This window comes from Rhyacophila brunnea, unplaced genomic scaffold, assembly GCF_057557595.1.
Source record: "Rhyacophila brunnea isolate RB1 unplaced genomic scaffold, BYU_Rbru_1.0 scaffold_12, whole genome shotgun sequence".
NCBI classification, from domain to species: Eukaryota; Metazoa; Arthropoda; class Insecta; order Trichoptera; family Rhyacophilidae; genus Rhyacophila; species Rhyacophila brunnea.
The window spans coordinates 29,894,600-29,920,226 of record NW_028232774.1 but is presented as its reverse complement, the minus strand read 5'-3'; the positions used below and the strand labels follow the sequence as shown (position 1 = coordinate 29,920,226).

Below are 25,627 nucleotides of genomic sequence, written 5' to 3'. Positions count from 1 at the left end.
TGCCTAATACATTTTACATACATTCAGACGCTCATTTTCTGAAAATTTAGCAGAACACTGATAGCGGCATTTAGCACAATCGATTGATTTAGGGAGTTTTGCTTGTTTTAAGATATCATGCTTTCCCAAATATGGTAGGCAATCATCTCGTTTTTTTTCTCCACATTTACCTTCCACGTACTTGGCTTAGATTGACGCCAACGAGCATTTTCTTTTGGACACCTTTCAATGGTATATTCATCTATTATAGTATTACCTATATGCTGAGGTTGGATAGACGAATCACTAGAATTATTATCTTCAGCAGTATAAATCATAGACATAAGTATCATGCTGTTGTTCGTCAGGTTGAATAATAGCATTTCCAGAATTATTGTCTTCTATGCCATTAAAGGATCCAAAGAATCAGATGGGTTTGGAATGTAATCTTCATCAGCAATGTCATCGTTACTAAAGTCTACAAATTTAATGTTTCCATCATTGTAAAAAAACTGTATTTGGCTATCATCCGACAAACTATCTTCATTAATTGGCAAGTCCATTGAAGTGCTGGCTACATCTAATTTCCTTCTTATTTTGGGTACCATTCAACTTGTTTTTTTGTGATAAATCCGTAAAAGTAGTAGTTGTCACTAGAAGATGAAAATAAGTATAATGTAGATTTTGTAGATAGTACTCGTATTAACAATAAATAATAAAACATTTATGACAAACAATTGAAAGCAAAATTATGATGTATCTGACAAAACAACATGTAGATATTCAACAATCACATAATTATTACAGTAGGTATACTTTAATGTAATATAAGTTTTGTTATAGTAAAACAAACGATTTCAATGATATTCAACAAAATAGTAAAAGCAATAAATATTTTTATGTTATGTATCCACATAATAGTAAATAATAATGTTACACAGTAAAATAAGAAAAAGAAACTTACCATTTAGCTTCAACATTTCACTTTTTTGCCATTTTTAATATTTTCGCAGCCCGTGACTTCATTTTTGGCTAGGTACGTTTATAAATCAGTAACACACTTATCCTGTCAACGGTCAAAATACGAATGAGACAAAAAAATAACTTCATACAAATTCATATGCAAATTCCTTTCTGCGATATTGGTTTGAGTATGACTTAGTGCAGTTTCGCAGGCATAATTTTGTGAATATAGCCTGAGAATGAGAGAAGAAAGTCCCTTTAGTGCCTTTTCTCTGAATAGATGTCTGTCTTTTTGACTTATAACATAAACTATCTTCGCCAGTTTTATAGATATGACTGTGTGTGTTTTTGTAGACTATAGAGCGTACTCTTAATAAGATTACCTCATCATTAAGCCAAAACAGCAAAATTTTGACTTAGTGCTTTTTCGCAGAATACCCACGATATTTATAATGCCATTATTATAATCAGTTTGGATCAAAACACTGATAGACGAAGTCCTTTCCAACCCAATTACTTCTTTCTCTTCTTTTATCAACATCTGTTTCGATATCAACGTCCCGCACCGGGAAACATATAAAATGTTAATTCAAAATTTGATTTTTTAAATATTATTCCATAGCTGCAAGCATTTTTTTAGACAATGAAACAAAATAATTTAATAGTTTAAATTTATTTTTTATATGGCTAATCTTCTTCTATTACCTCAAGGGGATCCGCGTGAGATTAATATTAACGTTAAATTATTGAATCGCAATCAAATTGCCTGCTACCATACATTAGGACGCCTAGCTGTCTGCAAGACCTAGCGAGACAGACTGGCGAGAGCCAGCTGGCTCAGCTAGTATGTATTATTGTAACATGGTTGACATTTCTGGAATCTAGAGAAGATTGGCAAGGGACAGGAGCCTGTTAATGACACTTGGAATGTAGCACTGAAAAACAATAATTCTGAATCAAACACTATCCACTACTTAGACTATATAGTTAGGTGCAAAGTGATCCTACCGATTCTGATAATATTAGCAACTCCGCCTAAGCAAAACTTCAAGTGTTTCTTTGATTTCGTTTGATTTGACACATGGCGATGATAATAATGATGGCAGATCATATGAATCAGATTGTATAACGATTAATTCAAAATTGACATTTTCATTACGTTGGCTAACTTTAAAAATATACAAAAATAATATAATTGGTTATAATTAAAAGTTTTTTTTCTTAATCATCATAAATCATAAAGTACCAATCTAGTCCTACTTATCTATGTCTAAAATTGAGTTAACACGACAGAGATTATTGTGTACGCCCTATGAGTGATAATGATGACCTTTTCATAGATAAAATCGTAATATAATAAATTCCACCCTAATATATTAATACTTTCTTCTATGTAGGTGTTGTATTCAGTTAAATAGTTTCTGTATGTGCTAGGAAAATCCACGTAAATACATATTATTTCTTAATGAAAATCGGAGGTTCATTCTGAACACTTCACTCTATAATGGGGTGATAACTGATTGAAATGTCACAACCACATTTTTTTAAATCACCATCAATATTTTTCCATCGGTAATATATTGTAATTATTAATTATTATTTAGCAATGTAGTGGAACGTAAAAAAAACTTTCCAAGGCAGCTAACAAGCGAACATGATCAAATAAAAAAGCAATCCTCAGTTAATGGAAAAAAAATAACACGAACCATCATAAATTTATGTCGCATAAAAGTGAAGTATTACTAAAAAATGTGCATGTATTTGACTTGAAACAATGAAATTATTTCTGTACCTGAGAGCCAGACTACCTACCTTATGTCAAAAAAGAACATTTTCTGGAAAACGGAATTTAATATTTTTCATGCTTATTAATAATATACTTACGGCTTTAGCCCGAAATGCACAGAACATAGAGTCATGTTAAAAATGAGATGCGTATGTAGATAGATAGGTACATCAAAATGTAATCACAACTGAGAAAGCCGCGATGTACTCAGGCTATAGTCAGAATTATTGAATTATTTTAAATTTCGATTTCTGGATAATTACAGAACTATTTGAATTATCATTTTAGTATACAAACGGCACAATATATATAAATTATTGAAGAATGATAAATTTAAAGGTAATACCTATAAACTAATTGTTAATACACGCACGGTGATATTCGGAAGTAATCTCATCAATGATGTATTTATTATTTATATGGTAACGTAACACATTCTCCGCGAACAAACTTCACCCATTAATCGATGCCGACTAAATGTAACGTCCACATCAATATTTACGAATTAGCTGTTTACATCATATATTATTAGACCGTTAGTGCCATTATTCCCAGTGTGTCACTATTATCCTGTTCATTAAATTTACACTACAATAAAATGTACTCTCTCATAAAATAAAAATATGTAATATTTTAAAATGTGGCTTTTTGTGTAATGTGCAACAAATTCATCGTAACCATACGAAATATTGAGTTTTAATCGAAATTAAGGTTTATTGTATGTTACGTATGGATCCTGCATATCATTGATACATATACCTCTTTCGCAACCCTACGATTCCTCTGCTTTTACACTTCGTACGTGTTCCAATAAATCTACCAACAATGTTTTCAATTCCCGCATATGCTTGCAATGAGCCCGTTACGTCGCATTGTTTTGTTACACTGACATGCGTGTACTGACTGCTGTCACCAGTCTAACGCGCAGGTTTTAATACGCAGGTTTTTTCGCTATCAGTTAAACAGCAGCTAATTAATATCGTATGCTGATTCGTGACATGCATGCATCAGGCTCCTACTGTTTTAAGAATTACAGGCTTATTTATATTATGAATATACTGAAAGTGTGCATTGGGTCCGACAAATATGATACTGTACTTGGCTCATTTTAGAAAGATATTTAAGACCATACAAGCATATCGTCGTTGATTCTTCAATACCTGCTATACGGACATTTTGTCAGTTTTGAGTTATTTACATCGTTCGATAGGTTATTTTTTTCTCCACCCATCTGTAATAACTGCTATGTGATTGGGATTACCAAAATATTCTAAATAAATAAAAATGAAAGCTGTCATCTGTCAGTGTTGAATTCAGTGATGGTAATATCTGCTATGTGATATAAGTGCACATAGCAGTAATTAACTTAAGATCACCTTCATGACATCAATCACATGGCAGATATTAATGATAATGCTAAATGAAATAACAGTTATGTGCAATTCAAACAAACATTGATATGACTCGTCACACATTTTAATGAGTCAAGTTAATACTTATCATTTTTTGCGACCCGGGTTTCGCCTTTCGGCATCTTCAGGCGTCGGTCGCATGGCAGTAATTATCCATTGTAGCACTACAAAAAAAGTATCAAGAATCCGATGCTCCAGGATCTTTAGATAATTTTACAGCTTCTGGGTCTGATAAGAAGCTCCTTCAGATTTTTAATGAAGCCCTTCCATCGGATAACAGCGATGCTAGAGATCTTATTTTAAGTCCCGTAGATGTTCATAGAAATTTAAATGAATTCACAAATTCAGACACAAATTTAGATTGCAGATACCGCTGAATTTCTAGACTATATTACATTGCTACCCCCTGACGACGGACTTATGACGGACCCTCTTATAGTTACTCATATTTTAAATGGAACATTCCATTCAGATGAACAACATGATTATTATACACACACATAATGATCCGTCTACGGTCAATGAAAAATATATTGGGATCCAAGAACGACATGTTAGAACGACATCCGTGTCTTCAGATATTATAGAACAAGCTGAGTTGTTGGAACCTTCGGTTGAAACTCTTCGAAAAAACACTCTTTTAGGGAAAAGAAAGGAAGCATCTTCGAGAGGAGCTCAAGGTATGTGTTATGTTGGTTTATAACAGAATAAGTTCAAGCGGGAAAATTACACATAACGCGAAAAAAACCCTAGAAACGTGGGATATCGCTTTGCTCACACATCTCTATTTAAAAAATCTGACGAATCTTTTATGTGCGGGAAATTTTCTGATTCTGTCAGAACAACCATTTGAAGTAATTTTTGATTGAATTTACCCTCTTGGAAGGCGAAAAATGCATATATTATTGGATTTTCTATTCCTAATACGATTACAAGAAGAAAGAAAAATAATGGAACAACTTTCAAAAAAAATGAAAGTCATTCCATATTTTTGATGACCGACAGGACGAAGACAATGAGAAATTAAGGGTTTGCCGCACCTTTTTCCTTAATACATTGGATCTCGGTCGTGACACGTATCTTCGTTGGGTTGGAAAAATAACATCGAATGTCATGAATGACATTGAATAAGTAAAGGAATTTAAAGTCTTTTCTCAACAGAATAAATCTGAGAATAAAGTCGAGAAGATTAAAGAATGGCTTATTTATTGCCAAAAGTTCAACAGTCATTATTGTCGAACATCTACATATTATGTAAAACATGTATAAAAAGTGGTGCAATGATTTGACAGTACCTACCATTCGCTGGAAGAGCTCTTTTTACACGCGTTTTAAAAAACATTTCTATACATCATCCAAGAAAAGATAGCGGGCGACACGTGTTGTAGCTTTAAAACTGGTATGGTAAATGCTGAAGAATATAAAATCCATGAAATAAAAAAAACGAAGTGAGGGCAGCAAAACATCCTTCAAAAGAGAGTGCGAGTTCTGAAAAACTGGTATTGACAATGGATCTCCAAAGTGTACTTTTGTGCCCCAAAACCATGCCACGTATTACAAGCAAAAGCTCCAAGTTCATAACTTCATCATATATGAATTAAATAATAAAGAAGTGACATTGTACATATGGCATGACGCAAATGGGGGTGTATCAAGTTTCGAGTTTACGTCATGCATTATGGATGTACTTAGAAAATGTACCCCCTAGCTATAAAGAAGTGGTACTTATATCTGATGGATGTAATTACCAAAATCGCAATAAGGTGTTAGCCAGTGCTCCTAGCGATATGGCTAAGAAAGAATCGATAACAATTTATCAACATATTTTGGAAAAAAGGACACAATTTGATGGAGGCCGACAGTGTTCATGCGACGCTGGAACATTATTTTAAACCACCAATAAATTCACGGATGAGATTAGCACGACAGAAGCAACCATATAAGGCGAAAGTACTAAATTTTGATATTTTTTTACAACATGATCAGTTACAAACAAATCTCACATCACTCAGACCAGGCAAGAAAGCCGGAGACCCTACTGTCAATGATATTCGTCAATTTAAATATTTACCGAACGGTGATAATATCAACTATTGTTTGTGCTATTCAAGTGAATGGCTACCTCTTTTGAAACGAAGAAAATCAGGCAATAATAATATGTCTATGGGCAATAGCGTGCCTAAAAAAATGTATATCGAGGATATACCGATTTCTGCATCTAAATTTCGTCACCTTCAAGAACTGAAAAACGTTATTAAAAAGGATCATCACTCTTATTCTATGGCAATTTGTGGTTTACGTCAGATTCCAAGAATTAATTAAGATATTATCATAAAAAAAATATTATAAAAATAATTTTGATTGTCATACGTATTTTCTTTAATTGATTCATTTTATTTTCTATAAACTTGATTATAAAATACTATGATTAATATTTTTTCATGGATGTTTTCATTTTTCTAAAATTGATTATAAAACTTTGTTTACAAGAAATACCTGTTACCATGTAATCAAAAAGATCCTTTACTATATCTATCATATGCTAATAAAGAGAATAATGAAGTTTATTGTTTTATTTCCTTCTTTTTTGATGTTTTTTTTTTTATTATCCAATCGATGTAAAACTATTAATGTCATCAAATCTTATAGTCAACTGACTTCAAACATATTTACGTATTTTTTAAAACAGTTTTATTTGTCTCCTGAACAATTTGGTTTTGTATGCATAGCAGGTATTGTAGAATCAACGACGATATGTTGAAATAATCAAGGAAAACTGATTATTTTACACAACAAATTTGTAAAAAACGTGAAAAAATGTGAGATAAACTAAAAATTAAACACATTAGATAATATAAAAAAAAATGTTAAAAATAAATCAACACCAGATAGAGCCGTGAAAAACTGTGGACATAGGGTATTGTAATTATCAAGCAAAAATTATAGTATAATAATAACATTAATTTTACCTACATATCTTAAAAGTATACTTTTATTAATTTTATTATTTATAATAAATTTGGTAACTATTTCAATCTAAAACTTAGTATCGTTTCCTAGTTGATCATTTATCAGGTGCTATATTTATCAAGCTTTTATATCATTTTTCTGTTTATTGGTATATATCCTTGAGGATAGACCTTAGAAGTGGACATTATTATTGGAATTCTGCCATGTGATTGTTGTATGTGTTATGTTTTCCACATATTCTTTTGGAACAAAAAACAAGCCCAAGGCAGAAATGAGTGACATCTAGTGGGAAAATAATTTTCTGGAATCATAAATGTACAATGCTAGATCTTGACAAAATATTTTTTTTAAATAATCAGAAAATTTAAATTTTATGACTTAAGTTCTTTTAACTATCAGTGATTCAATTAATCTCTAGCGATATAGGTTAATTGATTGTACTACAGATTGCATAAACAGGATTAACATAATATGGAATGAATCTGAATGTTTGTTTATTAATTTTTCATAATACCTATTATTGTCTTCGCGTAATAAATGTCACCTAGATATTTCAAGAAAATCAAGTATTCTAATTGAAAATTTCAATAAGTTCAAGCGTATCTCTATGTACGAATTATATTGATACCAACAGAAACATCGGATACAGTGTGTGCGCATATAACCAACCACGTATTTCATTGGATCAGTAGGACATTATAGCGAGGCTCAAGAAATTTTTGTACTAAGATAATGTAATCTAATGTCTAATTTTAATAATTTTTCGATATATAAATTTCGACAATAAAGAAATCGCTTGTCGTAGTCCGTTTGCAATAAATGAAGATTTTCAATTGAATATATCGTTCAAATTATTGCCATGCATTTCAATATGCAGCAATCATCATTTTCTGCACACATTATAATATTGCATTCTATGTCTAGCACTACCATCGAAGTTTACAGTTTCGGATCACAGCCCGACTATAGTGGATGTAGTCAACGCTGATTCCCGTGACTTTTTCCAATTAGGCTTAGATCTGAGCGAGTTCTCTCAAACGCCGTGTGAACATTTTAAAAGTTAACCTATTTAGTAGGCACGTCGCGAATCACAAATAAATAAAATCTTGTTCACAAATGTAGGACCATAGTAAAGAAGGCGCTACACTACAAATTCTTATACTGACGTCGCCGTTGCGATGTACATTTCTGGCTACTTACCATAATTCATTGAGTTATGTTCCATATTGTAGCTGTAACAGGACAATATTAAACTCAATATTAAAGTAGTTGCGTTAACAGATTGGGTCAAATACGTAAATGCGAATTATAAAAAGAATAGTAACGTGGTAAAGTTAATTTTAAAGTACATTCTACACGTTAGCAGAATATAACATAATAAACGCGGTATTTCGACACCTGTATTTATCTGATAACGAAAGAATAAAAATTGTATAATCAGGCTCAGATGGCTGGCATCACAAACGTGACGACCATAATAGACAGTTAATCACCTTATCTAACGTAATATTGGACCGTTTCAGAAGGGTCGTTTACGAGGTCTCTTTTATTCTTCGGATGCTGTGACTATTAGTGTTTTGCTAAGAGGATTACGGAAGGGAAAATGTTGCGGGTGACTGATAACCTGCCGTGCGATCGTATAGGGATATTTTATACCGTCTATGTACAAGTTCAATAAAAAATATACCGACTGGATGAACTTGAAAAGTGTCCATTGAGGCCGGGTGACAACGATATCGCATCGGAAAAGCGAGTGATCTACGCGCGGAGTATATTAGTGGACGGAGCGAGTTTTCCGAGAAAACTACAGGCGTCGCGACGTCGACGGTAAACACTGTGGAAAATGTTTTTATTTACGTACAAGTGGTTCAATGTGTATACTGCATGACGTGTTTTTTTTGTCGCACTACATAAACCTATTTTGAAAATAATAGTCCCAAATATCGTTAGTGAAAAATCATAAAAATAGCATAATAATAGTATTACACAATTTCTCTTCAATCTCGAGTTTTTAATTTTTTTTAAATACCAACAAAAACTGGATACACCAGTGTTCGAGTATATGCTTCATAACTTTGCATTCCGGCTCTCTAGGATGAAAATAATGTAATACCTATATTCTAAACACATTTTTTTACACATATTATCTATTACTACATTAATATTATATTAATACAAGTGAATATAATTTGATCTAATTTTATGCAAGGTAATCAGGCAAAGAAGCGTATCAGTGTAGTAAAAAGTGCAAAGTTATAAAACGTATACTCTAACCTAGCCCACATTTGGTTGAAATTGGGTTGAGTAAACATACATGACGACCGCCGAGCAATAACGTGTCGGTTTATAATACCGTGGATCCCGTGTTCGAATCTTGGATCTGGTAAATTCATACATTGATTTTACAATGTGAGTTAAGTTCCTCTAGACCTATTTAGTTGACCAAATGGCTAATGTCCATTTTACGTGAAACAAAAATCTGTTAATACAAACTTCACTCTTTGGAGGCCCATATTATAATCGGATTGAACATAGTGATGCGTATAGATAGATATGTGAGAAGTTATTTGAAAAAAAACTAGATTATATTTAAAATTCGGCCTATAGCGCTGTTTTTGGCTTATTATTGGCACAAACTAATGGTGGCAGATGAAGTGACAGACTTCCAAAGTTTGATAAATAAGTTATACAGAAGATCGCTACAGTCCGATTTTTTTAATTCATCAAATTTTTGAAAAAACGTTCAAGCTTGATTTTTCTGTAATCATGAATATGAGTGTTGATGCCGTTTTTCATTCCAGGCTCTTTATTTAGTATGTGATATAATTTAGCGAATTTAGGCTATAGTACAGAACAGTACACGAACTTATAATTATATAGTACCATTTTGTAGACATTAATTATAACGATAGTATTAATCATCTAAACATGTTGTATTTTTAAAATTACTTTGACAATAAATGTAACAGAAGATATTTACACCAAATTCAATACCTACTAAAAAAAGATGGAAAATCACATTTTCTTAGGTACCTATAAACAAAATAACGTGGAAAATATTTGAGAGAATCTTTACCTAATTGTTCAATACTGTATTCTTGAAAAAACACTTTTTTATATTAATAACTAGAATCCGAATAAAAGAAGCACATCTCCTTACTGCTGAACGGATCGAATAAAAAATGCATCGGTCAATCTGTAATAGTTGTTGACTCTAAAACGACGACTTGGATTACACTTACATAGAGGTACAGTTAGTAGATTTAAAACACAAAAAATATTTGCGTGTCGTATTCGAAATAGTGTATTTGGGGAAAACTGACAATATGGTGATAAAAGGAGTAGTTGGTACACTGTTACCGCTGATGGTGATATGCGAAGGGCTTTTCGAGATACCAGAAGAAGCAATGATGATGGCAGTAAGTATTTTAATCGTCAAGCTTTTTAGTAACAAACTATGTTATAATATATATGATATTTTTTAAGAGAACTATATTTTATTTTAAAACTTAGTATATAATATTTTTTTATTCATGTGTGGCACTGTTAATGTATACAACCTTAAATTACTGTACCACCTACGAATAAAATCTACAACTATCTTGTAAGCCACTGCCTACTGAAAAAAACTGCGAGATTACACTGCACATAATACAAAATGATTAATATAGTTTGTTAAAAAATGAAAGCTCATGCAATTAAGAGTTAACTAGAAAAATATTTGTATTTTTTATTCGGCACGTATTAAAACTAGGTCATGTAATCCCAGAATCCCTATCCTGAAATTCAGATCGATTAGTTGATCGCGAAATCCCGGAATGAAATTCATCCGAACTAACCTATTTTTCGAATTTTTCAGAATTCAATATGTATGCCTCAACTTTACGCTATATTATTAGTCCACACTGATGCAGTGATGAACAAAGTCATAAAAGCAATAAGTTATAAGATTATAGAAAAATTGTGATAACCATCGTATGTGGGAAAATTACATCCACTTTTTCACTGTTTACCAGTCGATTATTTAATAACAAATTGTTTTCTTTATTTAAAATATCGTCTACACGATTCACACACGTCCTAATTATTAAGATTGTCTTAAAAATTGTAATGGAACTAAATCTTATCATGTGTGATTTTTTTGATCAGAAATAATATATACATATCAATTAAACTTTCCATCTGCTGAATCATAATAAAACAATGTCACTAAACGTTAAAATACCTATTTAATGACCAAAAGGATTGTTTTTTTACACTACAAACAGGCCATGATGCCCAATGATAGTAGTGAACCAGTAATATAAGAAAAACAATCACAAACACCCAGGCATTGAGAATATCACATAAATAAATAATGATCTCATCGATAATCGAACTAGGGGCCCACGGATAAAATACCAGCGCCTTACGCACCGAACTACGAGGGCCATATTAATTAACATAAATACATATTCACATTACAAACACTCAAAATGTACTAAAATTATTCATATCAAGTACGTCTTCAGAATTTCCGAGATCCCGGGAATACTAATCACGAAATGCCGGAATTAAAAAAAAATGGCCAGGGTTGCAATCCCTAATTTATTAGGACTAGGTCAGCCCGCTTTACGTTTAATTTATTAAAATACAAAAATTATTGAAATAAAGTAATACGTAATACAATTTTACTGCACAATAACAGAATATATTCTATCGTACGCAAAAAGGATTTTTAAATCAACATATGTGTACTTATTAATAACCCATTCGCGAGATTTGAACCCGAAAAGCATGTATGTGCATGGTGGTTTTGGCACAACCGCTACTTTTCTAAAAGCATCATATTGCCAGCCAGCAAGAAGAACTACGAAGTTAGAAGCTAAAAGCTAACCCCTGATAAAAAATGTTATTTCAGCCTGAGTTAGTATCCAGGGCCGCTGACGGAGAGTTTTACGCCCAACAATACATGGCCCGCACATCAGATGGCTACATGCTTGGAGTACACAGACTTCGACCTCGAGACAAGTCCCGGTTGCCCACGTTACCACCAGTGCTGATCGTTCACGGACTCTTGGGACTATCGGAAGACTACGTCAGGATGGGTCCGAACAGAAGCATCGGTGAGTGTTTTAAGTCATTTCAGTTATATAAAAAACATAGCTATTATTTAATTAGGGTCAGTAAAGTAAAAACTTAAGTCATATAAACAAAGTAGATACTTACCTCTCTACCTATACGAAACACTACTATAGTACAAACTGTTTGTATTAGAATATTTTACATTGATGCCCACGAGTCGGCTAAAATCGAGAAGAATTTCTAAACGTCAGGAGAGCAGCTGGTCCAAAGGATCAATATGCCTGGAGAACTTTGGCGCCGTGAATGTCAGGAATCTGGGTAGAGAAACTCCCATTTCGTGGTAGACTAAAGGCCCACTGTATTTAAACCGCGGTACGAAACAAATAGGCACTTCATTAAAATATGGTAAACTGTAGAAAACTGTAGAAAATGAAGATTGTTTCATATTGAAAAAAAAATGTAATACATCAATTAAATTAATCTGAAGAAAATATGCAATCGTAAATCTTCATTTACTGCGAAAATTTTACCTTATTGTAGGTATTCGAGTAATTAACTGCCTGAATGGGACATTTCATACTAATCACTTTAATTAATTTTTTGAGTTAAGTGATATATTAGAATAGCCCAACTAGCCCGGAAATACATCGTAGGCCTTGACTACATCCGCTGCGGACATACCCGATATGCGTTTTTTTAAACAACCCTTAATTATTGCACGGTGTTGTTTTCCAGCAACAAAGTAAGCTGTAGTATTCTTTATATTTTTTGTGCGAATGAAATTTTATTTAAAAACTTGCAGTTGTCTGCAGTGGACAAAGTGAAACTAACGAAATAGTTCTAGTTTATATTCACAGGTGACACTGCTTTTTAAAATAATATTAAAAATTAAATGTGATCGATTAGAAAAGTAATACGTGATAATATACATTAAAAACATTTAAATTTAAGGGTTGACATGTATTAGTGTGGATTAAACCCCTTTCCTTGATATTGCGGAGAACACGAGATAATTAAGTACAAAAAATGTTAAAATAAGATAGTTATTCTCAGAGATAGTCACTAACTAGAATAGTTCTACATTATTAAGGTAGCGAGGTTTAAAGCTTGTTTAAGGGGGGACATGCTCAGCGTAGGTCAAAATGGAACTTTTATTGCATTTTCAAACCATGATCCTGGACATTCCTTAAACGTTGTAGATAATCTTTTTATATAATTTTGAAGCCTTGTTATCCTTTATATTTATTTTAAACATTTGATGACTGCAAAAAGTATTTTTATTACATAAAATAGTGTTCTTTTAAACCTCTCGCTCTAATGTTATAGAATATAGTCATATTTCAGTACATGAATGTGCAGCGGTGTTAAGATTTTTTACATTTATTAATTTTTAAACGCATTTATAAAACCATTAGTATAATTTATGACGAGATTATTTTTGTAAAATATTTACGATAAAAAATTATATTCATAATCTCTGTGATCCCAAATTTTACAAGAATTAGGCATTTTATTATTCAAAAAATGGGCAAAATTAACACATTTGAAGATAATTCTAAAGATACTAATTATAAGCTATGTCTTTGACCATTCAAGTGTGATAAACATACTACGAATAATGATTGCTTTATAATAATTATTGACCTAAGTATAAGGCAGTGTTTTTTTTAAATACGCCATTTCTATTGTTATTCCCCAGTTGTTAAGCTACAACATACGGCCGTATCCATAAATCGACAAACTAAAATTGAAGTAGGGAGTAAGATCATGTTAACGCGCGTGTTTGAACATGTACCGTTAAAAAAAAAAAAAAAAAATTGGTTAGGTTTGTTATGTTTTAATGCTCAGAGTAATGATTTTAATGCCTATTTAGCGATACTACTGGCGGAAACCGGATACGACGTATGGCTGGGAAACCTCCGAGGAAATGTCTACACATATCACCTCAAGTTGTCCAAAAGGGATCCTGAATTTTGGAACTTCAGGTAAAATACTACAAAATAATTGAGTGTGTGAACTGATTGAACGAATACAAGTGAATCGGTTACTTAGCTCACCGAACTGTCTTCAACATTCTTGTCTTCAGGTCTTGCTATCAAATGATTCATCATTACCATCTTAATAGTTTTTTTTTTTTAAATAGGTTACAATATGTAAATTGTACGTATTACATTTCGCCGTATCACATTCACCATGTTGTACCGAACAAATATGGTCGTATAGCATTAAGATTTTAAAAAACGACGCGTTGTTCGTGAAGCATTGCAGACATTTAATGTTACCATTTTATTAGATTCAATAAGAACATTAATTTGATTATTATCGAAAATTTGATAGGTACGAATTGATGTTTACGACTGCCTACTTTCATTCAGAATTCTATATAAATATAAACGATAAATGATTGAATTTATAATTTCCTTACCTACCTACCTATTTTCTACTGGGTTTCCCTTGTATTCCGATGGTTATTATTAAATTTTTTTGTTTGTTTAATTTGATCTCAATTCTATAAGGCCATTGGTATCCGGTGAACTATGATACCCCCCAACAGCATACGAAGAATTTTCTGAACACGCGAAAAATATTGATATTTCTATTTGTTTAATAGTGTTTTTATAGTTTGAATGGGTCTATCATTAAACTAAAATATTCAAAACATACAGTGACGTCCCGTGGGGATAGGCAGATTGAGCGTCGCTTGGGGGCGGCAGTTACTCGAAGGGCGGTATATCGAGGAGAATCATTTTGTATATTAAAAAGTAGCTACATAAACTTAGTAATAACGAAAATATCTTTCTATTTAAAAAAAATCAGCTAACCGGTTGGATTAAACAAAATGTATTAATTCATATAAAAGGTTTGACAGGACTGTATTTTTTTGTCGGGTACGCGATGTGTAAGAAGGCACTGTATTACCAACGTCAAAAAAATCCCACTTTAGGGGGGAAAATATTTATAAATTTAATTTTGTATGTTTTAGTGGTAAGTATATATTTTATAAGTACCTACCTACTGTATCCATCTATACAACACATTTCTTAGGTATTGGAGTTATGAAAGGATGATAAAAAACACTAAAAAACTGAAGCGGCATTTTGTCTAGGAACGTCACTGAAAACATATTACGTTAACGTGAAATTAAAAACATTATTTGTTTAATATAAAGATAAACGATTGTAATAATTGAATGCTGGGAATTACATGGTTATAAATTTCATAGCAGTTACGTTGATTCACGCACAAATAAGTATGTGTTGATGTGACAACTGCTTTAACTCATTTTTACGTATATCACGTGAGTACTCCTTTAATCCATTGCAGATGCAACCGTCATATACCTACGCATAATCTAGATTCTAGATTATAGAAAGATTTAACACCATATGTGTAATTTGTTTTTTACAATATCCTCATTAGATATAGGTATTGTAGAATGTGAACACCTATTGTTACTTTAGAGTCGTGAGTCCCAGACATTCCCCGCATCCAGCGATTACCAGCCAGAGGAACATTACTCAAAATAATTGTTACACGCATGTAGTATTTCACCATACCTGACATAAAATAACCTAATTATTTTATTAGTATCGATGACCACGGAAGTCTGGATGTGCCAGCCATGATGGATCTAGTGCTGGAGGAAAGCGGGGCCCCACGCCTTCACTACATGGGATACTCCATGGGCAGCACCAGTTTCCTGGTGGCCTGCAATGTCAGACCTGACCTCGCTGCCAAGATCGTCTCCTTCACTGGACTGGCTCCGGCGATGGGCGTCGCGGCGAGGTTGATGCCGCTGATACGAGTTTTTCTTAATTTGGGATTGCCGGTAAGGGACTCTAAGTAGTGATGGCAGCTTTCACACTTCAATGCCAACCCATTCGGTCACCATTGGTCAAATCCGGAATTCTTCTTTTAGTTCAGGAAATTTCAGTCAATGTGACTCAGAGTTCAGACTTCAATAGGGCAGCAACGGGTGTTCTACGTACACGTTTATTAAGGCTATACTTCAGCTGGGGCACGGTCTAAAACGATCGTGACTACGCGATGCGAAGATTGTGCAAACGACGCGTGCATAACAAAACATTTGTCATAAAAATTCAACATGCGTCCATTTAATGTTACGTTTATTGTTCTATTAGTAATAAGAATATATTCATTGACATGTTTTCTTTTTCAAGTAAATGGGTAACGTTTTTTAGTCATCTTTACACGATTTAAGAATTAATTCTCCCGACGCCTATCACAAAACAAATTGACGTGTTCAAAGCTCGACTTTCGTCTCCGATTGGCAGCTAGTCCGAAATTTCGTCGCACCTATAGTTGAAAATTATTTTCCGTTTCACTGAAGTATACTCTTAAGAAAACAATCGTTCACACATTGCTGTTCGTCGATCATTTCATGTCGAGAAGCATTTGCACAGCATTGAACAGTGTCCGAGTATTAACATTCGAAATAACCGGTTCGACATTGAAAGCTCAACTTCAAGGCGAAAAGCGTATCAAGAAAATACAAGACCAAGTATTCACTGTCATCGGTTACACTCTTGACTGTGAAACCGGTGTAGCGATTCAAGTTCAAATATCTGTGGAACATGTTTTCTTACTATACGAATTTTACACATAGTAAAACAATGATTAGCAATAACCAATATTTTCATCTCAGGCGGGCACATTTCGATGTTGGTTCGTTAACGATCCGATTCCGATACCAGAGCAATGAAAAGCCAAGACTTAAAACACCAGATACAAATCCAATGCACAAGAGTTACGATTTGGGCAGCCGTATCCTTATTTACATTACACACTCTTCGGAGATTAGGAAAATACCCACTTGGTTTTCTCGGTTATGAGAATATGTACAACATTGCTTACGTATGATAAAACGAAAAGAAAATAGTCCGTATTGTATCGCAGTATACCTAGACTAATAGTGTGTTAGAAAAATATGTTCGTAATTAAACGCGTGCAGTACATGCGCGTCATGGTCATTGTTTACATTTAATAAATTTAAAAAAAATACAAACATAGACTAAACGTCGAATCTGATTTTAAAATAAAACAGCTAATTTCCTCCTGACATAAAAAAGTTGTTATAATATGAAACTAATAATTATCATCAATTTTATTAATTAGGTAGGTACTTATAAAAATTAACTTAATATTCTTAAGCAAAGAGCTACCAGACAGCCCAACTTATTAAGGCAGTGGTTCTTAACCGGTGCACCGCGAAAAAATGATAAAAGCAGAAAAATCCCCGAAATAGTGAAAACCAAAAAAGTCCTTCGCGAAATTATGAAACCCGACAAAATATCTAATGTGATTTCGATTTTTCCAAATCGATCGATACACATGAAATCTCTAGTTTCGAAAACATTACTAGCAGCACTAAAACCTGTATGTACTTGACCAAGTTGTAAATATGATAAATTTCATCAAATCGAGACCTTTAAAAATACGCATTTTTTAAAACTTTGCGTTTCTATGGAAGCAAAGTACGAATGTTTGCTTTTTCACACTGAAGTGAGGTGGTTATCTCGGGGTAAAGTTTTATGTCGATTCATCACGTATGAATAAATTGTTAATCTTTTTCCAAAGTGAAGGTAGAGATGATTTTGTAAATTAATGTCTTCAGAATAATGATTGGTGTGCTAAAATGGCATATTTAGCAGATATTTTTAATTACTTAAATAACTTTAACACCAGCATTCAAGGAAAACCGAAAAAAAAATTGACATCCACTGACAAATTGACAGGATTTCGGAAAAAAAATAACTCTTTCGAAAATCTAATAATAGGGAAAAATAAAAGTAGATATGTTTCCTTCACTTAACGAAAACATTGCCGAGGGAATTATTTCCGCTATAACAGAACATTTAACTGTATTGGAAGAAAAGATTGCATATTACTTTCCTTCCTTAAATATAGAAAATTATGACTGGATACGAAATCCATTTGCTACGACTGATTCAAGAAAAAGAAGAATTGGTCACCTTGTCAACGTATCGTACTCTAAAAATTAAATTTTCTGAAATAACTATGGAAGAATTTTTGATTTCTGTCCAAGACGAATATCCAGCTCTCTACATAAGGGCACTGACAATCTTGTTACAGTTTTCAACATCATATTTGTGTGAGCTCGGTTTCTCAACAATAACGACTAATATAAAAACTAAAAAACGAGAAAAACTTACGAATTTAGACGAAGAATTATTGAGGGTAGCTATATCAAATATTCGACCTAATATTTCTAATATTTGCAAGGTATCACATTAATTGATTTTGACATCAAATAAAATCCATTTTGTTAAGGGTAATTTTAGTTACGGTTTTCCATATAATATGTATATATCTTTTCTTTCATATTTTTTTTCTTTGATTGTTATGTAATATCTTTAATTTTTAATTAAAGGTATGTCATATTTTTCTTTGTTTTCTGACTGTTTGATTTTGGTGTACCGCAATTTTTTCTTATGATCAAAAGTGCACCGTGACTTCAAAAAGGTTAAGAACCACTGTATTAAGGTAATATTATGACGTGTGGCCAATATGATATTATTGTTCACGAGCACCTAAATACTGTGTGATACATTGTACTGTTTTATCGACAGTAATAACAGCGACATCTATTAATTGTCCTCGTATTGTAAATAGTGAATTTTATACTCTCTTAATATATTCTGGTGTTAACTAGATGGGACATTCATTTTTTGAGCAGCCATTGCAATTCAATAAAATCAAACACAGGAAATAATATTACCTTATATTTTTTATAGAACATTTTACGCGCCGCGGGCTTTGAAAAATTGGCTCTCGAGCCAAATTTACAGACGCTATTAGCATCGACACTCTGCGCCCCCAGTGGAGCATCTGAAAGCATCTGCTACCAGATCACATATGAATTAGTAGGATCAAACCATGCCCAGGTGGATTGGGTAAGTTAGTGATCACCCAGGGAACTCAGAAATAATTTCTTTTCTGTGTGATCACCCTATAATTACCAGAATTAATCAATTCTTCATTTCAACCGATTCCATACGTTCGAAATGTGGAATCAACACGTGTTTATTCGAATGGTGTTGAATTTTATTTTTCAACACATTTCAACATAATGCATTCTTCAGGGACTTACTAAAGTCTTCTACAAAAAATATCGGTTGGTTTTCGGCTAGGGGCGGCAGGTTATATGAAAGTATGGTGAAGCAGGCTAGTATGGCGAAAAAGTATGGTGGGGCGGGCTGGTAATCAATTTGTGGCAAAATTTGAATGTTAACATTATATTATATGGATACGTTATAATGACCAAAGTAAATCCTCTGTGATGCCCTGATTTTTTTTATCGCGTCGCTATTTCTCGTAAGTTATCGGCTATTGTCGGCCTGCTTCATTCGGCTGTATGAGAAAGCCGATTCCTTGCCCCTCTTTTAATTTAATACCTCTATGGTTTTCGGTCATAATCACGAGCCCACTATAATCAGGTCGCGGCACGAAATTATGAATGTCGATCGTAGTGCTAGTTATTGCTTATACATTATGGTAAACTGTTAGTATAAAATAATGATTATTTTAAACATCTATATTTTATGAATTGGTAATATGTATGATAAAACGAAATGTGCCATCGAAGTTACGAAATAACTATCACTTCCATTGTAAATAGCAATTTAGTGCCGCGGCCTGACTATAGACGGCCTTGTCATAAACCGATCATATGAGCATTTCAATATGGATACATAAAACTTAGAAATTAATATCTTTACATAAGAGCATATTAGGCCAAATCCGAAAACAGCTAAAAATTCTGGCCGGCTATTGGAAATGGTAACACGAATTAAGACGACAGTAAAAAATAAATAAAAAATAAAAACAAGTTTTCAAATAACTTTTATACCTAGATAAAAGAGTATTTTTTTACTATTATCTATTATGGTTTGGTGCACAGGGTTTAATTAAATTTTAAAAACTAACCAACACGATCTGTATATTGTAGTCTTAGTTCAATGAATACAAAAAGTATGACTGAGAAAGTTTAGTCTGCACTATTTATGGCGGATCTTAACAGCATACATTCACTCTTCGCCACTGATATTACCGATATATCTATAGTGTTACGAAAATGTTACCTTTTCGTTCATTATTCTTCAATATTCTTTTTATTACTTTAATTATGTAATCGCTACCTTGATAGGCTTTATTATATTATAATTTATTATAACAATATTTATATATATGTATAATGAATGTAACTGTCATTAAATCTATATTTAACTATCTTTTAAGGAAAAATATAAAGTTATCTTCTCACGGCTTCAACCGACTAGTCTGAGAACAATTGTCCACTTCGCGCAAATCTCGCTGAAAGGTAAGAAGAAAACAAATAAATGTAGATCTACCCTACTTTAAAAATAATTACAAGATAAAAAGAACTTTTTATATACAACGTTTTTAATTTTTCTGTTGAATCATATAAACTTGACTTGACTAAATTAAACGGTCAAAAAAACTGTACTTGATAGAAATAATACTGAAATGTCATTTTGACATGTCATATTGATTTCCATAGTAACGCACGTATATATTAATAATTTAGTTGCTAGGACCCCAGACCCCTAGCAACCAATAATAGTATCAAAAATAACTTTTCATACAAAACAGAATTAACTGAAAATAAATTCGAATCTACTTAAAGATGGCTACAAGTATTAAAAAAAGGGATTGGCATCGTGTTCTGACATATTCTAAAAGTTTCAAATGTCTAGCTAGTCGGGAAGTTAGTTAAAAATCGATTGCAAGATTTGTACCGGACAAAGAACCACCGCACAAATAAGAATACGAGCCAAGAATAACGTTGTAAAATAGACAAAGCGAAGAGCCCCATTATAAGTATCTCATCAGATTTTTTAATTGATTGTTATTTTATAAAGTCATAACATGCATAATAATTATATTAATTGAACTAGGTAAATTGAATTATTATTGAACAGAGAATCTTTTAGAATTTAATTTAATTTATTTATTATTCATATCATCAATTAATAATTTTGTTTTTTTTTTTAATATAAATATAATGTGCATTATTGTATATTCTCTACCAGTTGACAATGGCACTTTGAAGCGTACGAAACCGTTTTTGACTAATATTAGAATAAGTGGAACTAGCACTAAATAGTGTTTTATTTTAATTAATACAATGCATTTTCACCAAGAATCGACAGTTAACAGTTAAAATATAATTTAATTTATTAATCATATACTTACATTTATGTATTGCAGTGGCAAAGACTCCTTACTAAGCGATTATTAAACTTACATTTGCGTGTAAAACAATCATTTAATTGCGATAATTTATTACATATAAAATGTCATCAGTGGTAAAAAAAAATAATAAATAGTTTTGGTTTTGCACTTATTAAAATTAGACCATGACATCCTCAGACTGCATAAAAATCTAACGATTATTCAAGCTTTCTCGATGTTTTCAACAAGCGTAAAACTATGATATTAGCGATGAGTAGAGTTGGGTTTCGGGAATTTCCCGACGGGAATTCTCGAGAAATTTTAGAGATTTTCCATCCCGAATTTCGAGAATTGAAATTTTTAACATTTCGGGAAATCCCGGATCTCGAGAATCTTTTCTCGGGATTCGGGATTTCTTTATTATCAAATATTAATTGTAAAAACGATTTTCTATATGAAAAAAGTGGACAGAAACACAAAACGTTCAAAGACTGGTCGGGTCATTTAATTAAGCCAAAGTCGACTCAAAATGAGCGCAATTTTTGCAACATCAGGGAATTTTGTGTCTCTGACGCTGCGATTGAGTCTGTGTTTTTTTTTAATTCTATTTTAAAAAGTAATGTTTTGAATTATTTTTGTTTTCCTACTTCGTGCTTGTCTTCTTACATAAATAAAAAAAAAACATTTTTCTGGAATTTGTTTTTACACTGATTTTAGATTTTTTACATTTCTTTTAAATTTCCCGAAACCTCGAGAATTCTCAAGAATTCTTTTCGGGAAATCCCGAATCTCGAGATTGAGATTTTCTCGGGAAATACCCAACTCTAGCCATGACCATCCCGAATACCACGAAAATGCAACTGTATGGGAAATAAGACTTGTTCACTTGCATAGGAATGACAGCCTGATACGGAGTCCGACGGCGGTTTTATTTTTCTGATGAAACGTGTGGTTTGAGTCTCGGCTGATAGAATCGGTTGTTGAATAATATAGGTATAATCGTAAATAAAGAAATAAGTAGGTACTACATAATTATATATTATAATTATTAAATAAAATACTGATACACGTATGCCTAATCGATAACTTGGGTAAAATGCTGAAAATTAAACATGATTTGCTACGTCTCGTACGACTATTTAAGGTTTAAGTGTACACTTTTTTTTCGATTTGGTACCCATCGCTTACTTCACTCCATCATGCACACTTCGCCACTGACGTAAATCTTATGGACAGTAGAAAATTAAACTAAAATCATGAAACAGAAGAAGAAGAACTATGTATATTTTATATGTTAACACGTAACAAATAATACACTTGTCAGATATATGGTGTGGAAATTAATACGCAAAATAATAATACAATATTTCAGGTAAAATAATGAAATACGACTGGGGCAAAGAAGGAAACATGAAGAAGTATGGACGGCCAACCCCGGAAACATATAATAATTCCGCTATCATTACCCCAACAAATCTCTTCTATGGACAAAACGACATGATCGTTTCTCCTGCGGTAAGAAAGCCATAAATATATGTCTTTACTAACTGGCCAATATACAGACAGGTCTCTATGACATTATTGTAGCGGCCCTGTTGACAACTTGTGATTGTGTTGTTGACAGTCCTGAGGCCTGTCACGGACTGATTGAATCAGGGCCGCTACACATTTTTCAATACGTTTATCGAGGCTTTATATCGCACCTTATTCACTGAGTGAGGAATCGTTGTTCAAACCCTCCCTACAATTATATTTAAAAACTTTACAATTCTACCGATACCGTCTTCCTCACGGCGACGTTCCGACGACATCTGCAAGTCCTTCACTCTGTATGGTTCAAATGTACGAAATTGTACCACTGTGCGTAGAATGTCCTCCTAAGCCTCACATTAATCGCAAAGTTACGAATCGCTTTATATTTACTATAGTGTAATGGTTAATAATACTATTACCCATAATATTATAATAAACATATTATAATTATGTAGGTATACAAAAACATTGACGAAATACTTATCTACTAGACGAAGTCTAAATATATGAACATGAAGCTCAAAAGACGACTACCTACTAGAAATAAATTTAAATATTTTACTTAATTTTCGCATTGTAAATTCATTTATAGTAAACCTCACACTAGTATCACCGAAAACCGGCAACCATTTCAAACAGTCAATTCCATATTGCCAAAATAAACCATGATTTTTTTTTATTTGTGATATTGTGACAACATGTCGGGACATTCGACACCTATTTACCCAACACTATAGAAACCAAGAAATTTATAAAATCTTTTAGAACAGGTGTTCGTCACCTATTATTGAAACAGTTAAATGGACTCGAAATTATACGAGATAATTTTTTCTATACATTACTTACTAACTGTTAAAATAAATGCAACAATATCCTAACTAAAACATGTACACATAATATACTAAGAAAATTAATATTGCAAGACACTGTTTTATTATCTTCACTATGTATGTTAATGTTTTGCAGGAGGTGATCAATTTCGCCAAGTCTCTAATGAAGACAAATCCATCGGTAGCGCTCAGGCCCATGCCCAAATTCAATCACTTGGACTTGATCTACGCCAAAGATATTCAAACCCTACTCAATAAAGACGTCCTGGACACCATCAACCATTTCACCAACATTGACAAGGCAGCAAATGATAATAAATTGTCTAAATAAAACGATAAATACATTGTTTTGACAATTAATTAATATGGCATTATTTGTGCCGTCATACTAAAACAGGAATCAAATAACCGACATTACTGTCAGATACATTTTGATTTTGATTTCGACTGAAATTCAAGAATCTCGATAGGGACTGCTCTTATAATTTCGGTATTACCCGAGTAGAATTTTGTTGTTATGGATTTCTAATAATTAATGTAGCAACTGTGAAGTACCTAAACAAAAACCTTAGAATTAAAATATACCTATCATTAGCCGACAATTCGCACCGTGAGTGTAAAACCAAGGCAAGTGCAAAAGACATCTTTTGGATAATTAGGGTTTGAAGTCTTCGTTTTGTTAGGAGAAATAGAGTTTCTAAAAAAACATAATATTTAGTTTATATCTACATTATATTGCATGTTCTTTCAGTTACTTCACTTTTACATTATGAAGTTTACGACTTTTGCAGTTGTTTTGCACTTAATCTCGAAATTGAAAAATTTGCAGATGCCTTGGTTTTACACTCACCGTGCGAATTGTCCGCACGGTAAATTGTCTGTGAACAATTTGTATATTAATAAAAAGGATTTCAAGTTAAACATTTATTTTTTCAGAAAAATCTATGTTTAAAATTTAAATTAATTTAAAATTTTAAAAATAAATATAAAATACATTAACAGTATGACATTAACAGTGAAAACTTAATAAACAATTTTTTAATTATAACCTTAAAATTATATGTAATAAGGTCACATTTTAAAGTTTTATGTTCATCTTTGACGTAAAACATATATATATTTTTAATTATTATTAGTTAGGTAGGATTAATTAAAATATGTATAAAAAAATGATGCTTGTGCAAACATTAGTGTTCTCCATACTTTTGTACGGTGTCGCGCATGGACCACGAAGGCAAGAAAGCGGAAGACAATTAATCAATGCCTTCGAGATGTGCTGTTGGCGCCGAACGCTTCGTATTTCTTGGACAGAGCACAGGACGAACAAGTCAATCATCCAGAGTCCGCGGACAAAGGAACGGCTTTCGACAATATGTCTGAGACGCATTCTATATTTTTTTGGGCATATTGTTCGGAGCGGACCGGACAACCTGGAGAGACTGACGGTTTTGGGTGGCCTCCAGCGAAATCGAAGCAGAGGATCGAGAGGTATGGAAACTCTTGTTCGCTCAAAAGATGACAAAATTTAAAGGTGGTCACAATCCTCAGCCATGACGGAAGAAGAGGAAAGTTAAATTCTCAAGAATTTGTCTCAATCTAAAATTGTACCTTTTCTTGACCACAACAGATTAATATTTTAGTTCCCCGGTATGAAATGGGTGCAATTGATCTTATCTTCATTAGGCGCGTACTGACTGAGCGATCAGCCTCGCGACGCTGCCTCGGGCATTTACTTCGCCAGGCAGCTCGCGGGCCAGCTCACAACAAAATTAACATTACGCAAGGCAGCCGCGCGCAGGATCTTTGAGCATCGATAAACCGACAACGATTGGATCGGTCGTGGCAACGTGGCG

General features: G+C 32.8%; 2 protein-coding genes across 3 annotated transcripts in view; one reads left to right on the top strand and one right to left on the bottom strand.

Moving 5' to 3' along the window:
- The window catches only part of crm (cramped chromatin regulator), a 208,583-nt gene that overhangs the window by 165,697 nt on the left and 17,259 nt on the right, over positions 1 to 25,627 (bottom strand). The window lies entirely within an intron of this gene.
- On the top strand, positions 10,437 to 24,181 carry LOC147078041 (lipase 1-like). The gene is made up of 8 exons (XM_085940050.1): positions 10,437 to 10,529; positions 12,011 to 12,215; positions 14,048 to 14,159; positions 15,763 to 16,003; positions 18,951 to 19,109; positions 20,455 to 20,536; positions 22,784 to 22,926; positions 23,911 to 24,181. The coding sequence occupies exons 1-8, from the start codon at positions 10,437 to 10,439 to the stop codon at positions 24,103 to 24,105; spliced, it is 1,230 nt and encodes a 409-aa protein (XP_085796176.1). The 3' UTR covers positions 24,106 to 24,181.